Source organism: Leptodactylus fuscus, chromosome 1, assembly GCF_031893055.1.
Source record: "Leptodactylus fuscus isolate aLepFus1 chromosome 1, aLepFus1.hap2, whole genome shotgun sequence".
In the NCBI taxonomy this organism is placed as follows: domain Eukaryota; kingdom Metazoa; phylum Chordata; class Amphibia; order Anura; family Leptodactylidae; genus Leptodactylus; species Leptodactylus fuscus.
Window position 1 is genome coordinate 200529289 of NC_134265.1, and position 17076 is coordinate 200546364.

A 17076-nucleotide genomic window follows, 5' to 3' on the forward strand; every position below is an offset into this window, starting at 1 on the left:
TTTCTGTGCACACATCTTTATTTTAAAAAGTTACCAAAATAAATTACATTTTCATCTACTTACACATCAAATTTGCTGGAAAAAGATATAAAATTGGATTTTGCAGCTTGATGATACCAGAAATTTCTCCTACAACCATTTCATATGTCACTGAAGCTGTTTGTGGCTTCTATAGGTCCTATGGAGACCAGTTTGAATGGGCTGAGACCCCACGTTGTGTAAACAAATCATTTTTTGTTGCTGATTTTGATTATTTTTTGAGCCAAAGTCAGGAGTGGATTGAGCAAAAGGGAGAGATAAAAGCGCTTCCTATATATTTACCATTCCTTTTTTAGCTACACCTTGCTTTTGGCTCAAAAAACTGCTGCAAAATATGCAATGAAAAAAAGGTACGTTTCCGCAACTTGGGGCCACAGCTTTAAAAAGAATAAAAACAAAGAAAAACAAATATATTATGTAAATTGTATAGAGCAACTCACTAAAAAAAAATCTAAGACATTCTATAGATATCAAGAATACAGTTACAATTTTTTATCCAATAAAATCCCTATTATAAATAACCTAAAATTACCTGCTCTCACGACATCTTTAAAAAATCTGGATATAAAACTGTAAAAGTGGAAATAAACTGTACTAAATTAATATAAATCAAACCTCAAATAGAAATTAAAAAAAAAAAAAAAAAAAAAAAAAAAAACAATCTAAAGTATATGGCCAGCTTTAGAAGTACTCCAAACAACACCCTAGTTTTACAACCCATACTTGTTAAACTTTACTAGAACAAGCATAGTGTAATTGTTAGCATTCTTAAATTATATACAGCACTTTGTACAATATTTTTTACGTATTAATACAGTATAAATATAATATCAGGTGCATTATCAGCAGTGTATGGGGATTTACTATATATATATATATATATATATATATATATATATATATATATATATATATATATATATATATATATATAAATTTCTGGACATTTTAGAAACTTTCCCAGTTCCCAGCAGAGTGTAGTGTATGCAAAGTCAGGAATGGTAAGGTCTTTGAGGGGGCTTTCCACCATTTTGTTACAGAATGTCTCCAAGAAGTACTTTTATTAATGTGTTTTTGCTCTAGAAATATAATGTAATACATGAAAATAAAAATTTGTTAATTTCCTCCTCTATTTTTTTGAGGCTTAGGCCGTGTGTTGTGGAAATACAGCATGTTAATTTTACCCTCGGAAGTGCTACATTTTTCCATTAGACATTTATGGCATGGGGAAGGTTAAAGTGAAAAATGCAATGGAAAAGCTGTGAAAAATTCAAGTGTTTTTGCTGCCCTTTTTTCGGTTGTTTTTTTCCCCACACTGTTTTTTAGCTGCATTTCCACAATGTGTGGTCTTAGCCTAAGCCAAAGTCTGGAGTCTATCCGAATGGAAAAGACAGACTAAAAATGAAACTTAAAAAAAATTTCAATAAAAAAAATAAGCAATACTCTCCTACACTGGCTCTATTCTGTGCTGGCACTGATTGGGTCAGAAGTGAAGAGGATCATGTAACTGTTAAGGTCAATTTCTGACCTCAGAGGTCATAGGTTGGGCTCCAAAAGATGTATTGACAGTGATGTCATCTTTATCTAACATGTGACCAATGAGTGGCTGCAGAAGTCACCTGAGTCATTCTACTTCCAGCCTAGGCAGTGCTGGCACAGAATGGAATGGACAACCCAATACAGGAACTGAGGATCGGGAATATTTTAGCCCACCTCTGGCCCCCATGGGATTTATGATTTGTCTGTAAAACCCCTTGACAGTATGAATCTGGTTTAAACTGTCTATGAAGATTAGTTAGCTTTGATCATTATATTTTCGGGTATAGACAATCACATAATACTGTTACATACTCATGTATGACTAGAAATCCCACTAGCAGAAGTCTTTTTTTTATATAGAGTTACCGGTATGTTATTATTTATCACAGTTTTATTAAACATTCTTCTGTTTTGTACATCTGTTTTTTATATAATTAATTTTGCATTATTTTTTCTTTGGAATTTTCAACAAATTGTATGTTTTAAATATATATGTAACATACTACGCACTCACTAAGTGCTACATAGGTGGTCTCATTTTAGAAAATTAAGTTAACCAATATAGGCTATTCGGTGGTATTTCCAATAGATTTTCTAAAATTAGACATAACTTAGAGTGATTGTACAGCCGTTCTCAGATTAGAGGGAATTTACTTATTATGCGTGCTGGTGACGGATGTGCCTGAGTTAAGATGCTCTGGAACACCACAGGAGGTCCCATGCACCAGAAAATAAATCTACACCAGTCAGGGACTGAAGTAAATTTAAGCTATGATTTTCTATAGTGAGTTCCTGCAAGGCTAAGGCCCCATGTTGTGGAAACACAGCTTTTTTTGTTGCATTTTTTTGAGCCAAAGCCAAGAATGGCTACAGATAGAATCGGAAATATATAGAAAGAGCTTATACTTCTAACTTCTGCTTAATCTAGTCCTGACTTTGGCTAAAAAAAAACGCAACAAAATCTGTAACAAAAAAAGGCTGCGTTTCCGCAACGTCAGGTCGTAGCCTAAATCTGTCAGGCTGAGATGACCACACCTTGATCTCTGCTCTGGTCTGTTTACTTTCTGAAAAGTGGCGAGTCAGATAACAATGCACCAAAAATGGGTTTTACTAGCTGTAAAAGAATTAGAGATATCACTAGTTGAAAACACAGTAGAGAATGTGATTTTATTTGCAGCATGAAATGCATATTAAGTTAAAATTAGGGTTGAGCGATCGGGATCGGAAAAGATCGGATCCCGATCAGCGATCGAGTAAATTTCACGATCGTGATCGGGTTCCGAACCCGCCTAAAAAAAATTGGGAACGGAATTCTGAGCCCGATCACTCAACCAACTTACCTACACAGAACCGCTGCTGCTCCCCGGAGCTCCTGGCCGTTGTTCTCTCCTCTCTCTCTTCGCATGCCCGCAAAGTGCTGTGCCAGTGTGGCTTAGGAGAGTGTGGGCGGGTACATGGAGTGACTGATGCACTCACGTTTCCCCGCCCAAATTCTCCTAAGCCACAACAAGCCCCGCCTTCTACCAGGATCAGTCACACTAGCCTGGGAGGTGGGGGTGCGCACAGCGCTCTGCCGGTGTGCAAAGAGAGAGAGGAGAGAACAACGGCCCGGAGCTCTGGGGAGCGGCATACACATCGGAAGAGGAAGCAGCAGCAGTCCTTTGCAGGTAAGTGGTGGGGACTAAGTAGCTGGTGGATTTTTTAATCACTACACAGCATGCAGGCTTCAATTTTTGGACTCCACGCTGTGTAGTGAATAGGATCGCTTTTAAAATCCAATCTTCGATTATTAAAAATATCCCATTGACTTGCATTGAGATCGGGATCGGATTCGAATGGAAAATGATCGGAAATCTGATTTTAAAATCGATCCTGAAATCTCAAGATCGGCTCAACCCTAGTTAAAATTCCTGAGTGTGTTTTTAACTAGTGATATCTCAAGTTCTGAAGTTTTGTTACAGCTTGTACTTCAGTCTCAGTTTTCTTGTGGTAGCAGAAGCAATGGGTGGTATAGAACTAGAGATACAGCCATTTGTAGTAACCAGCCTTCCCTTTTGGAAAATTCAACTTTGCATATTCACAATACAAACAATACAAATGTGACTTTCTCTAGCAACAGCTCAGTTAGGGGGTTGCTAAGGACAAGGTTACAGACTGGTTTTTACTAATAAGAAAGTTTGATAGGTTAATAAAGTATATTACAAAAATGGTCACCAACGCGCCCAACACAATAGCAAAAAGAAAATATGGAATTTCCTTTTTAAATACAAATCTACAATGAAGCTTTTACCTGAATTATATATAAATAATCTTGAATTGTTTGACAGAATAGCAATTTCATTATATGCGATTGTTTAAGACTTTTACTGAAATGTGAGCATAGTCTTTTTATTTATAACACTGTAAGTCCATGGGTGAAAAATGTCCTTGTTGTCTCGGATACGGCTCGCTCACTCAGATAACACCATGTTTAGTGCATGTGGCTTAAACAGGTACATGATATTATGAGATTTTAATAGAAAATACATTGGAGAAGCGCTGTATTACTGGAAAACTTCAGACAAATGCACTAAATGTGTAAGAAGAATATAAAATTGAGAGCAGACACATGTACAACTGTATGCATGGAGATTTCAAATCCGGATATGAAATGTGCTGTTGGAAAGAAAAGAGAACATTGGATCAATTATATTTACAATTTATATTCCATAGTCAATACTAAGGCTTTGTTCACAGCATTGTAATTGCTTCTGTTCTAAGCCATGAGAGGTACAATGGATCAGTTTTCAAAGGAATCCCAACATATCCAGATAGATCTCTGACATCTAATATGAACATGAGGTTTTCGATGTGCTGGAGAGCAAGAATAGGACTGTAGACTACGTTATTCTTGACATTATAAACACCATAAGGGTGCATTCACACTGAGTAAACGCTAGCTTATTCTGAACGTAAAACACGTTCAGAATAAGCGGCGTCTAAAGCAGCTCCATTCATTTCTATGGGAGCGGGGATACGAGCGCTCCCCATAGAAATGAATGGGCTGCTTCTTTCACTCCGTGCAGTCCCATTGAAGTGAATGGGGAGTGCCGGCGTGTACGGCAAGCTCTGCTCATGCCGGAGCGTACACGCCGGCACTCCCCATTCACTTCAATGGGACTGCACGGAGTGAAAGAAGCAGCCCATTCATTTCTATGGGGAGCGCTCGTATCCCCGCTCCCATAGAAATGAATGGAGCTGCTTTAGACGCCGCTTATTCTGAACGTGTTTTACGTTCAGAATAAGCTAGCATTTACTCAGTGTGAATGCACCCTAACCCTGATATAACAGAGCACAGCATCAATGTAAATAGAGACTTAGTAAATCAGTTCTTATATGATTTGTTTTATACTCTCTTAGGTTAATAAACACCATGGATATCTATAATTAAAAAACTAACAATGTCTTTGTGCAATAAATGTATGTAATAGAAAAATAAAATTCTTGTGCATCATATTTGTGAAAATGAAATGTGTACTCTTACGGTTTATCCACCTCAAATAGCAGCAACAGGCTAAGGCTCCATGTAGCAGCTGCAAAAACGCACTGCAGGAAAAAATGCAGCAGAAACATATCACAGTGTTTCCCACAGTGCTTTTCACAAAAAGTCTGCAGAGATTTCCTCTTTGGGCAATCCTCAGGAGATTTCTAAGTATGAGTTCAGTGGGGAGTGAAATCCCTTCAAGCTGCTCAAACATATGTTTCCATACTGAGCTTGCTGGTTGTAGGGCTATAGAGCTATATTGCCCCTTCATCTTGCTGGGACATGAAACGCGTTGGAATGAAGGAAAATGATTTAATTTGATAGGGAGACACAGGGAGAGCTCTGGGGACTGTCCTTGTTAGGATAGGAGTCATTGTGGGACATAGATGATAGAGTATAATTACACCAATCCTTCACCAACCTAGTGTCTCTCAGTAGGTTCGGGTAAGACCGTTCCTCTTTTATCTAGTGATTATTGGTGATGTTTTTTCACCGTCTTAACATGAATATTTATTATTTTAATTTATATTAAAAGATAAGTTTTATAGGTCTTTTGGTCCTCTACTTGTTACCACAGGTATAATCGTCATGCTGCGATTTCCAAATATGCGATGGTTCTGGAGTATTTTTTGCTAGAATCCCATCTACTTTGCAGGGACTGTAAAACACTGCGTTATTTTCTGTGGCATTTACGCTGCATGGGGTCTGCCCTTAAAGGGTTTGTCTAGCAATTAGGAGGCCAGGGAACATGAAACATAAAGAAAAAAAAACACACTCATCTGTCCCTGGTGTCCCCTGCTGTTGTCTAGTCTGGTTGAGGCACAAGTCACTTGTACTGGCAACATCACCAGTGACAGATGGGAGTGACGTCCCAGGTCCTTTTCTATGATTGCTCAGATGAGGACTTCTGCCACAGCAAGAACCCGAGTATCACTGAACCGATCAGCAGCAGGGGGACACCAGAGGACTGGGGAGAGGTGAGTGGGTTTTTTTTGGTTTTTTTTAACTTTTATTGAATTTTTCATTTCATAAGATACAATAGGAAACACGTATAACAAGGTTGGGGTGTGGGAAGGCAGGGAAGGATGAGAAAGGGTACAATACTTTGGTAGGGCAAGACACTAAGGCAGGAGAAGATAGGGGGTCGGAAGCTTTGGTGTGCAGAGCAACATAAATGTAAACAACTGAACACATAACGTTACAGGAAAATTATGTGAAGTAAGGGAGGGGGGCTCCAGATGTTTAACCACTTCTGGACCGCCCATAGACTATATAAGTCCGGGAAGTGGTTGCCTTGTTCTGACAGGACGTGCCGGTACGTCCTGTCAGAACACAGCAGCTGCATGAGATCATGCAATTGCTGAAACTGGGAGTCGGCTGTAACTTCAGCCGGAGCTCCCAGAGAGATGGCAGGGAAGGTTTATTCCCATCCCTGCCTTCTTCATTGCTGTGTATCAATGAGCGCTGTATACACAGCTATGGGCGCCGCCATGATGCGGCTGCCCTTTGATCCGCCGGGTTCAGTGTCTTGCAAGAGGTGCTGGGTCCTACAGGACCCAGATCAGCTCTGTTTACTGTGTATACAAGGTGTAGGAGGCTGTATTCCTCCTACAACTGAGGCTAAATGTACCAGCCCCAGTTGCAGGGGAAATCAGCCTCCCTAATAAAGAAAAAAAGTGATCAGATGTCCCCAAAGGTCTCTTATGACCTTATGGGGACACCATATGAAAATTAATATATATTAAAAAAAATTAATAATGTTTAAAAAAAAATTAAATAAAATAATGAAAAAATAAGTAAAGTAATACACCAATAAAACACTGTTATTAAAGGTTATAGCCCCACCCCCAACGACACCATATAAAATAAAACTTACTGTAATGGAGAGGAAAAACTATTTCATAAAGTTTTTCAGTAGCACTATGTGTTATTAAATGAAAAAAAAAAAAAAAGAAAAGTGAAAACCAGACACAATTTCCCTCCTATTTTGTTAATATTTTCCCGGATCTAAAAAAAAAATTAAAACACATTCGAAAATAAAAACAACAAAAAAATAAAGCCCTATGTGTCCCCGAAAAAAGACACAGAAATTAGTTGAATGAGATGTATGGGAAAAATGTTACAGCCCTCTAAACCGCACATACAAAATAAACCTAAAATGTGTCTGGTCCTGGACCACAAACAAATTGGCCCGGTACTGAAGTGGTTAAAGAAATGCAGGAGGCAAAGAAGGTTAGGGAAAAAAGGGAATGAGAGAGCAGGGCTGGGGCTGGAGAGTAAAAAGAGTGGCAGGAAAGCTGGGTGAGTAAAGTCAAAAAGATGTGGGGAAGAAGGAAGACTGAAAAGAGGTAGATTAATACAAGGTGTTCCACAAGAGCCATACTCACTGATAGGCGGTGTCATTCAACCTGAGTTCAGCAACCAGATTCTCCATATGCCGGATATAAAGAATTTCCTCTAGCCAAGTTCACAGGGTTGGGACAGACATACAGTCCTATGAAAAAGTTTGGGCACCCCTATTAATCTTAATCATTTTTAGTTCTAAATATTTTGGTGTTTGCAGCAGCCATTTCAGTTTGATATATCTAATAACTGATGGACACAGTAATATTTCAGGATTGAAATGAGGTTTATTGTACTAACAGAAAATGCGCAATATGCATTAAACCAAAATTTGACCGGTGCAAAAATATGGGCACCTCAACAGAAAAGTGCCAGTAATATTTAGTACATCCTCCTTTTGCCTCTAGTCGCTTCCTGTAGCTGTTAATCAGTTCCTGGATCCTGGATGAAGGTATTTTGGACCATTTCTTTCTACAAAACAATTCAAGTTCAGTTAAGTTTGATGGTCACCGAACATGGACAGCCCGCTCTCAAATGATCTGAAAACAAAGATTGTTCAACATAGTTGTTCAGGGGAAGGATACAAAAAGTTGTCTCAGAGATTTAACCTGTCAGTTTCCACTGTGAGGAACATAGTAAGGAAATGGAAGACCACAGGGACAGTTCTTGTTAAGCCCAGAAGTGGCAGGCCAAGAAAAATATCGGAAAGGCAGAGAAGAAGAATGGTGAGAACAGTCAAGGACAATCCACAGACCACCTCCAAAGAGCTGCAGCATCATCTTGCTGCAGATGGTGTCACTGTGCATCAGTCAGCAATACAGCGCACTTTGCACAAGGAGAAGCTGTATGGGAGAGTGATGAGAAAGAAGCCGTTTCTGCACGTACGCCACAAATAGAGTTGCCTGAGGTATGCAAAAGCACATTTGGAGAAGCCAACTTCATTTTGGAAACAAAGATTGAGTTGTTTGGTTATAAAAAAAGGCGTTATGCATGGCGTCCAAAAAGAAACAGCATTCCAAGAAAAACACTTGCTACCCACTGTAAAATTTGGTGGAGGTTCCATCATGCTTTGGGGCTGTGTGGTCAATGCCGGCACCGGGAATCTTGTTAAAGTTGAGGGTCGCATGGATTCCACTCAGTATCAGCAGATTCTTGAGAATAATGTTCAAGAATCAGTGACGAAGTTGAAGTTACGCCGGGGATGGATATTTCAGCAAGACAATGATCCAAAACACTGCTCCAAATCAACTCAGGCATTCATACAGAGGAACAATTACAATGTTCTGGAATGGCCATCCCAGTCCCCAGACCTGAATATCATTGAACATCTGTGGGATGATTTGAAGCGGGCTGTCCATGCTCGGCGACCATCTAACTTAACTGAACTTGAATTGTTTGTCCAAAATACCTTTATCCAGGATCCAGGAACTGATTAAAAGCTACAGGAAGCGACTAGAGGCTGTTATCTTTGCAAAAGGAGGATCTACTAAATATTAATGTCACTTTTCTGTTGAGGTGCCCATACTTTTGCACTGGTCAAATTTTGGTTTAATGCATATTGCACATTTTCTGTTAGTACAATAAACCTCATTTCAATCCTGAAATATTACTGTGTCCATTAGTTATTAGATATATCAAACTGAAATGGCTGTTGCAAATACCAAAATATTTAGAACTAAAAATGATTAAAATTAATAGGGGTGCCCAAACTTTTTCATAGGACTGTAGTTTTCCACAGTCTGGGTATGAGGGATCTGGCCGCCACCAGCAGAAAACTAACCAGTTTACATGTGTGTCCTGAATTTTACAGCAAAGATTTGACTGTAGGGCTGGGTCGTCATCTAGGACAACACTGGTGACCAATTGTACTATTCTGCGAACCTCATGCCAAATGGGATGTAGTAGGGGACAGTTCCACCAGAGGTGTAGCATTGTTCCCCGAGCGGTAACACACCTCCAGCAGTGATTAGAGGCTGAAGGAAACTTTGCATGAAGAGCAGAAGGAACTCTGTACCAGCGTGAGAAGATTTTGTAATTCATCTCCTGAGCTCTACATGAGATAGAGAATTTATGGAATTACTGGAAGGCGGAAAGCCACACATCTGGTGGGAAAAACAAAGACTGGCACAGAGACATTCCTAGCGTCAGAAAATAGGCTGTAAATATTTGAGATTGGGTGAAGGGGCATGGAGGGGGCAGTGCAGAGGTGTTCAAACAGTGTCAGGGCTCTATGCAAATTCTGTGATTTTTTTTTTTTTTCAGGGAGTCATAAAAGTAGAGTAGATGTAGGTATTGCCAGTGAGAGGTCAAGGTATAGTTGCCTGGGGTTACCAGATCAGTGTACGGAATTAGAGTAGACCTATCCAGCACATCATATGATATCATATCATATGATAGGAGTCCGATCGGTGGACCGGAAGAGAAAGAGGGAGTGTAGAGTCGCAGGGAAGTCTGGACTGCCCGAGCCAGGTGTCAGCAGTTCATCGTTGGTAAAGAGTCATGTGGCTGCGTGATGCAAGCGATACGCACTGATGAGCCACATAGGGGAGATTGAGGAGAGACTTATCTAACCAGTGGCATTTAGGAAGCCAAGTGAGAGATGTGAATGGGAGTGTGCAATGAGATCTCTCTGAGTATTTATCAAAGAGATTGACCAATAACTAGGGCAAAGCTGATAATCTTTACCCTCCTTGAGGAGGATTGTGATGTGTGCATACAGGAATGAATAGGGGAAGGGAGTGTCAGCCGATACGGCGTTAAAAGCTTTGCGCAGAAGGCGGTTAGCTTAGAACTGAGTCTTGTAAAAGCAAGCAGTAAAGCCATCTGGGCCTTTTACCCGCAGGGAGTTAGAAATCCCTAGTTCCAGTTCTTGTGAGGAGACTGGCATCTTCCACCGTTAGGGAGGGTAGTGCAGTGTCAGTGATATATTGAGAGAGCTGGAATCGGGTAATCTGGTCTCTGCTTGAGGGTATGTGGAGGGAGAAGGTTATAAAGAGACTCATAGTAATCTTGGAAAGCCGATGCGATGTCGGGGTGAAGTGGGATACTATCTTGCCTGGCCAACACTTCACCCCAGGTGAGATAGTATTGGTATTTTTGCTATTACATGTTTAAGATTGTTTGGTCTTCCACTGCTTGCTTTGTACCATTTAGCTCTATGTTATTTTGCACTATTTACTATGTTACTATGTTGCGTGTTACTTACACTGCTCAAAAAAATTAAGGGAACAGTTAGGGTCCATTCACACGGAGGAAAATGGCGCTTTATTTGGTGCTGAATTTTCCGGGCTGAAAAAAAGCCTCCCATTGATTTCAATGGGCTCTGCTACCTTTTTTTTCCCACCAATGGAAAAAAAAGCTAGCGGAATCCATTGAAATCAATGGGAAGCTTTTTTTCAGTGTGGAAAATTCAGCCCCAAATAAAGCGTCATTTTCCTCCATGTGAATGGACCCTATAGCAGCACGATGTAACTCCAAGTAACACTGATTGACAATCAATTTCACATGCTGTTGTGCAAATGGAATAGACAACAGATGGAAATTATTGGCAATTATCGAGACACACTCAATAAAGGAATGGTTCTGCAGGTGGGGACCACAGACCACATCTCAGTAGCAATGCTTTCTGGCTGAGGTTTTGGTCACTTTTGAATGTTGTTTGCGCTTTCACACTCGTGGTAGCGTGAGACGGACTCTATAACCCACACAAGAGGCTCAGGTAGTGCAGCTCATCCAAGATGGCACATCAATGCGAGCTGTGGCAAGAAGGTTTGCTGTGTCTGTCAGCGTAGTGTCCAGAGGCTGGAGGCGCTACCAGGAGACAGGCCAGTACACAAGAAGACGTGGAGAGGGCCGTAGGAGGGCAACAACCCAGCAGCAAGACTGCTATCTCCGCCTTTGTGCAAGGAGGAACAGGAGGAGCACTGCCAGAGCCCTGCAAAATGATCTCCAGCAGGTGACAATTGTGCATGTGTCTGCACTAACAGTTAGAAACTGACTCCATGAGGATGGTATGAGAGCCCGACGCTTGGCTTTTGACACAGAACACCAGCATTGGCAACTTCACTAGGCCTTGTAGGGAGGTCATACAGGCACGTGGAGGCCACACACACTACTGAGCCTTATTTTGACATGTTCTAAGGACATTACATCAACGTTGGATCAGCCTGTAGTGTGTTTTTCCACTTAAATTTTTTGGGGGACTCCAAATCCAGACCTCCATTGGTTAATAAATTTGATTTCCACTGATGATTTTTGTGTGATTTTGTTGCCATCACATTCAACTTTGTACAGAACAAAGGATTCAATGAGAATATTTCATTCATTCAGATCTAGGATGTGTTATTTGAGTGTTCCCTATTTTTTTGAGCAGCGTATTATGGATTGTGCATAATTTTGAGTTATCAGCACAAAGACAGTGTACCTCCAAGTCCAATCTTATAGACAGGTCCCTAGGTACAGTAGGGATTAGAGTTGAGCGAACGGGATCGGAAAAGATCGGATTCCGATCGGTGATCAAGTAAATTTCACAATCGCGATCAGAATTCTGATCCCGATCTATTTAGGCGGGATCGAGGTCGGAGGTTATTTCCCACAATGCTTTGCTACTGGTCAAGCATTGTGGGAAAAGCTAACAATGTTAGCTAGGTCCCATAGGAATGAATGGATGCAGCTGGCACACTGCACGCCGGCTGCATCCATTCATTCTAATGGGAGACTAGCTAACATCTCTAGTAGCTAACACTTACCTGCACAGAAGCACTGCTGCTGGTCCGGTCCCTGCTGTTCTCGCTGCTCTTTTCGCCTCCCCGCCCTGTACCCGTCCACACTCTCCTAAGACACAAGCCCCGCCTTCTTCCTAGGTTTGTAACACTAACAGCAAGAACAGCGGGTACCAGACCAGTGGACACCAGGGGGGACTAAGTAGCCAGAGGATTTTACTACACAGCGTGGAGTCTAACAATTAAAGCATTCAATTTTTAGACTCCATGCTATGTAGTGAATAGGATCATTTTTAAAATCTGATCTTCGATTATTAAAAAAATCTCATTGATTTGCATTGGAATCAGAATTGAGATCGGGATCAGATTCGAATGGAAAATGATCGGAAATCAGATTTTAAAAACTATCTTGAAATCTCAAGATTGGCTCAACCCTAGTAGGGATATCCTTGATGGTCCAGGCCAGGGGTTAATGCTTTATACATGGTATTAAGTGTTTCAACTTGAATCTCTGTGTGTTCATAATGGTCACAGTGATCATGTAAGAACAGGTGTAGGCTATTTTCTTTTTTTTTTTTAGTTTTATTTTCATAAAATTATTGCATGGTGCGCATTACCATCATCTCAGACAAATCTTTTAAACTACTGCATGCACAGTATGTTGAACGTGATTTCTGATACCTGAGAAAGTCTGGCGCTCTCACGATCATGTGCTGGAAATCTTCCAGTGATAGCTTTCCATCGTTATCTACATCAGCCTCATCTATCACCTTCTCACAAACCAGACATACTTCCTCTGGTGTTAACTCATTCCGGGTAAGCTTATTCAGTGTTTTTTCCAGGTCTGATTTGCATATGTAATCATCATTATTGAAATCTAAGAATAGAAAAAAGTGGAAACAAAAGGAAAGCAAGGCAGTTATATTTTCTAAAACCATTTTTGACTTTATGATTTAAAGGGGTTGTCTGGGGACTTAAACTTACATTGCTGTTTCCGGCAGCTTTTTCGGGTTGGACCCAGGGGTTCCAGCCTGGCATCGACTCGAGGATCACGTGTTCACGTGAACATCCCTGACCCTGAACCCAGGACCATTTTAACACATTGGTGGGCCCAATGCAAAGGTTTCATAAGTGGGCCCCACCCATCGCCACCACTTAGAAATATCTGATCTGCACAAATTACAATGCCCCCTCAATGGTCCTCACATAGTATAATGCCCCTTGATAGCCCTCACACAGTATAATACATATAATATAATGACTCTCCGTGGCTCAGGGCTTAAAGAGGGATAGAATGTGCAGTGCACAATGCATGCAATTGTAAGTTTAGTCCGACCCACTTCCACTATAACTCCACACATTTGTTTATTTTTGTGCCCCCATACACAGTATTCCACCCCTCCAGTTGTCTTCACAGCATAATGTACCATCCATCTGCCCCACAGCATAATGTCCCCCTCCAAGTGCACCTACATTTTATATTTCCCCTCCAGCTGTCCGTACAGTTTAATGTCCCCCTCCAGCTACCCCAACAATATTATGTTCTTCTCTTACCAAACAAACTGACCACTACAGAACAAACAAAACACTAATACTCACCTCTCCTCACTCCTCTGCCTTCTCTGGTCTGTAGTCTTCAGGGAGCTGCAGGAGCAATGTGAGTGACATCATCACATTGCGACTGCCGCTCCTGAAGAAGAAACAGGATGAGTGGTGAAGCAGGGGGCAGATGGTGCCCTGTTTCACCATTGTCTTCAACTCATTGGCATCCTGAGGATCCGTAAAGAAGGAACAAAATTCGGGTATTCCCAGCACGAAGCACTCCGCAACGGTTGTTGTTAGTATAAAACTTAACTTTTATTCCGTATCATCATACAGACTAATAAAAAGTGAGCTGCCGCCGTGATGTATAGATGGAAGAGGGTCCGTGCCCTTACACGGACCCTCTTCCATCTATACATCACGGCGGCAGCTCACTTTTTATTAGTCTGTATGATGATACGGAATAAAAGTTAAGTTTTATACTAACAACAACCGTTGCGGAGTGCTTCGTGCTGGGAATACCCGAATTTTGTTCCTTCTTTACGGATTCCAATCTTCCAGCGGGGGAGGACATCCCGTGCACCCATTTATTGCTCCAGCGTTTTCACCCACCGGGGCATGTAAGTGTGCCTTTTCTTATATTTTTCATATACTGGGTAGTTGGGCTGTTCTTGTATTTTTTTGCTAGTCTTTGCATCCTGAGGATGCTGATAAGATGAAGTTGGGACAGCATGGACCCCAGGCAAACAAATGCAGCACTGTCCCTCTGTTACAAGGGGGCCCCCACTACCATAGGGCCTGGTTGTGCACCATTGGTTCTATGGTTAAAGCAGCTCTGCACCTGTTTTCCCTATTTAATTGCTGAGGGCTGGCCTTCCTCAAGTCCTCTGATGCTTTCCATTGTGGCGACCCTGGCATTAAATCCTTTTTTCAACCACTCTTGGGTAAATGCAGACCACATTTTAGCCAGGAACACCAAAGATTCCTTGGTGGTATAGTAGTGAAGATGTTCAGCACACAGCGGTTACAAGAATGCTTAATCTGTGAGCAAAGAGTTTAATTACGTGGCACTACCTCTTGTAGCCCTAACTACCATTAATAATATGGAAAGTTGAAGGTGCTTTCCAAAAAGCTTAAACTAAGGTTAATACCAGACTTGCTAGAACAGGCCCAAACTCAGTGACTAAGGCTGGGGTAATCTAGCCACCATTGAGCGCCTACCACCTTCTAGAAACCTACTTATCTCCTGATTGACCAACATAAAGCTGGGAAAATACAAAGTCAGCTTTATACTGCAAGATGCAATAGTGTGAAGTTAGTTAGTTTTGTGATTAGCAGTGGCTCTTTTGGAGGTCACGGCATTGGCCATCTGGGGAAATGGACTTTAGTTGGTGAACTTGAAGGAGGAGGACTCTGAGGTCAGTGTGGGTTGACATAGTGCTCAAAGCTGCTGACATTGTGGACAACGTGATAGCACAGACTGTTGCTCAGTTGCATTGCTGCATAGGGAGGGACCAATGTGAATCTTTATTAGAAGAAGGAAGGTGGAAGTAGCGGAGAGCTTGGGATCAGCTATGTGTAGTTCTTGAAGGATCTCCTATATGGGAGCTGAGGTGGGTTTTCTATAAAACAAAACATATCCAAGTAGAAATCATAGATTTGGGGCAGAATACTTAATGTTAGCCACAGGAAAACCAGAATAATGAATGTGCTAACACAAACATATAGAGCAACAATCTGACTCATCCTCAGCTATGAGTAAACTCACCATATATTTTGAATGCATAGTAGGCTTTAAGATCACGTGGAGCCATTTCACTGAGTACAGAAAACATATCCAAAAAATCATCCAAAGTCATGTTTCCATCCCCATCCTCAGAGAACACTTCAGCTATCCTTTGGCGGAAGGGATTATCCTGAAATAGATTTGTTTAACTCATCAAATATAAATGATTATATTGATATATTGCACCACGTCTGTAATGTATATGGCTGTATTATACCATAACGTGCTATGTTTTTCATCAGACAGCAAGTGACACTGCATTGTAGGTACAAAAGCCAGATAAACTGAGATATGATGCAATATGTGAAAGTGTGTAAGTAAAAGTGTATTAAAAATTCAATACGACTACCAAACTGGAAATCCAAAAAGAAAGAAACATTCTTATCCCTACAATCAATGGGGGTCTGAGCTTTTGAACCTCAAGGTCCAGACTTGGGAGGTAAGCCCTTGGAGGTTCAAATAACCCATCCAAGTGATTTAGCATTTGCAGAATTACTAATACTGTGTAATAGTTTATGTAAACTTAGACATGACAAACTAAAATGTGCAAGTTATCACGTCGGTTGATGCAATGAGTACTCACAGCAGGATAACTTCCATTTACTTGCCGTGGGGTAACCGCTGTGATCTACAGTAGCAGCACTATGGTGACATGAAACAAAAGCAGGAGTGTTGGCAAGGGTAAGCCTGGCCTGCATCATTTTGAGCGGATGTGCTAGTGATACTGTAATGTCCCGGTACTGCTCGTCCAATTCCCTCTAATAATCCTTGCAGACCGAGATAGCATGGACATTTTCATATAAGGTAAAGCGATTCCTCCCCCTGCATTCCTTCATTTCTATTTTTCCAGGGCATGCGCCATCTTGTGGATGTTTTTGTGAACTACACCTGCCTATACTTTGCCATTGTAATTTGAGTTGTCACTGTGAAGGTGTGTCCATTATAATCAGGTGACCTTCAGGACCATTCAAGCTCCCTTGATTTGGCCTGGAGGAGGAGTTACAGCCCCCTCGAGGGGGGTGGGAACCTTCTGTCGGCCCCTTTGTATAGAGACAGCTAGCAGACAGAGCACATGGAGGATGGATAATGGCTTCCCACTATCAGGGTACACCAAGCAGAGATGTCTTCTTCCCTGTCCTCAAGGCCCTTCTCAGAGAGTGTTTTCCTCTGAAGCTCTAATCTTACAAGCGCTGAAGTTGATGGACTTGTTTTATCCGTACATCTGGGACCTCACACGTATATCTCTATCCAAGTAAGTCTTTGGGACAAATCTATAGTTAAGAAACCCATAGCTAGTCTGGCAGAAATCGAGAATCTCCCGCTGCTAAGAAAAATTGTATTTGCTCTTCTACATACGTGTACCCAGTTGTTGAGGGTGAACCCCCTGGATACAGGCCATCTTTACAAATATATACAAGTTTACTACTCAAGCAACTATTAATTAAATTATCCAAAACATTCTTGCTCCATCACCTGCTTAATTGGACACTGCCTACAAAGATTACTGTATTGTATGTGAAGAAGTCCCCCATATGTACATTTGTATTACTTTGTCCTGCTAGTAAAAAGAAAGAAAAGCAACG

At 41.1% G+C, this 17076-nt stretch overlaps 1 protein-coding gene across 1 annotated transcript in view; it reads right to left on the reverse strand.

The window, feature by feature from the left end:
- Nucleotides 1-12: 12 nt before the first annotated feature.
- CIB3 (calcium and integrin binding family member 3) overlaps nt 13-17076 on the reverse strand; it is a 46536-nt gene continuing 29472 nt past the window's right edge. The window contains exons 4-6 of the mRNA XM_075282395.1: nt 15476-15623; nt 12847-13042; nt 13-4233 (exon numbers count right to left, since the gene is read on the reverse strand). Coding sequence (XP_075138496.1) covers nt 4212-4233; nt 12847-13042; nt 15476-15623 — 366 coding nt within the window. The 3' untranslated portion in view covers nt 13-4211. The remainder of the gene's footprint in view (nt 4234-12846; nt 13043-15475; nt 15624-17076) is intronic.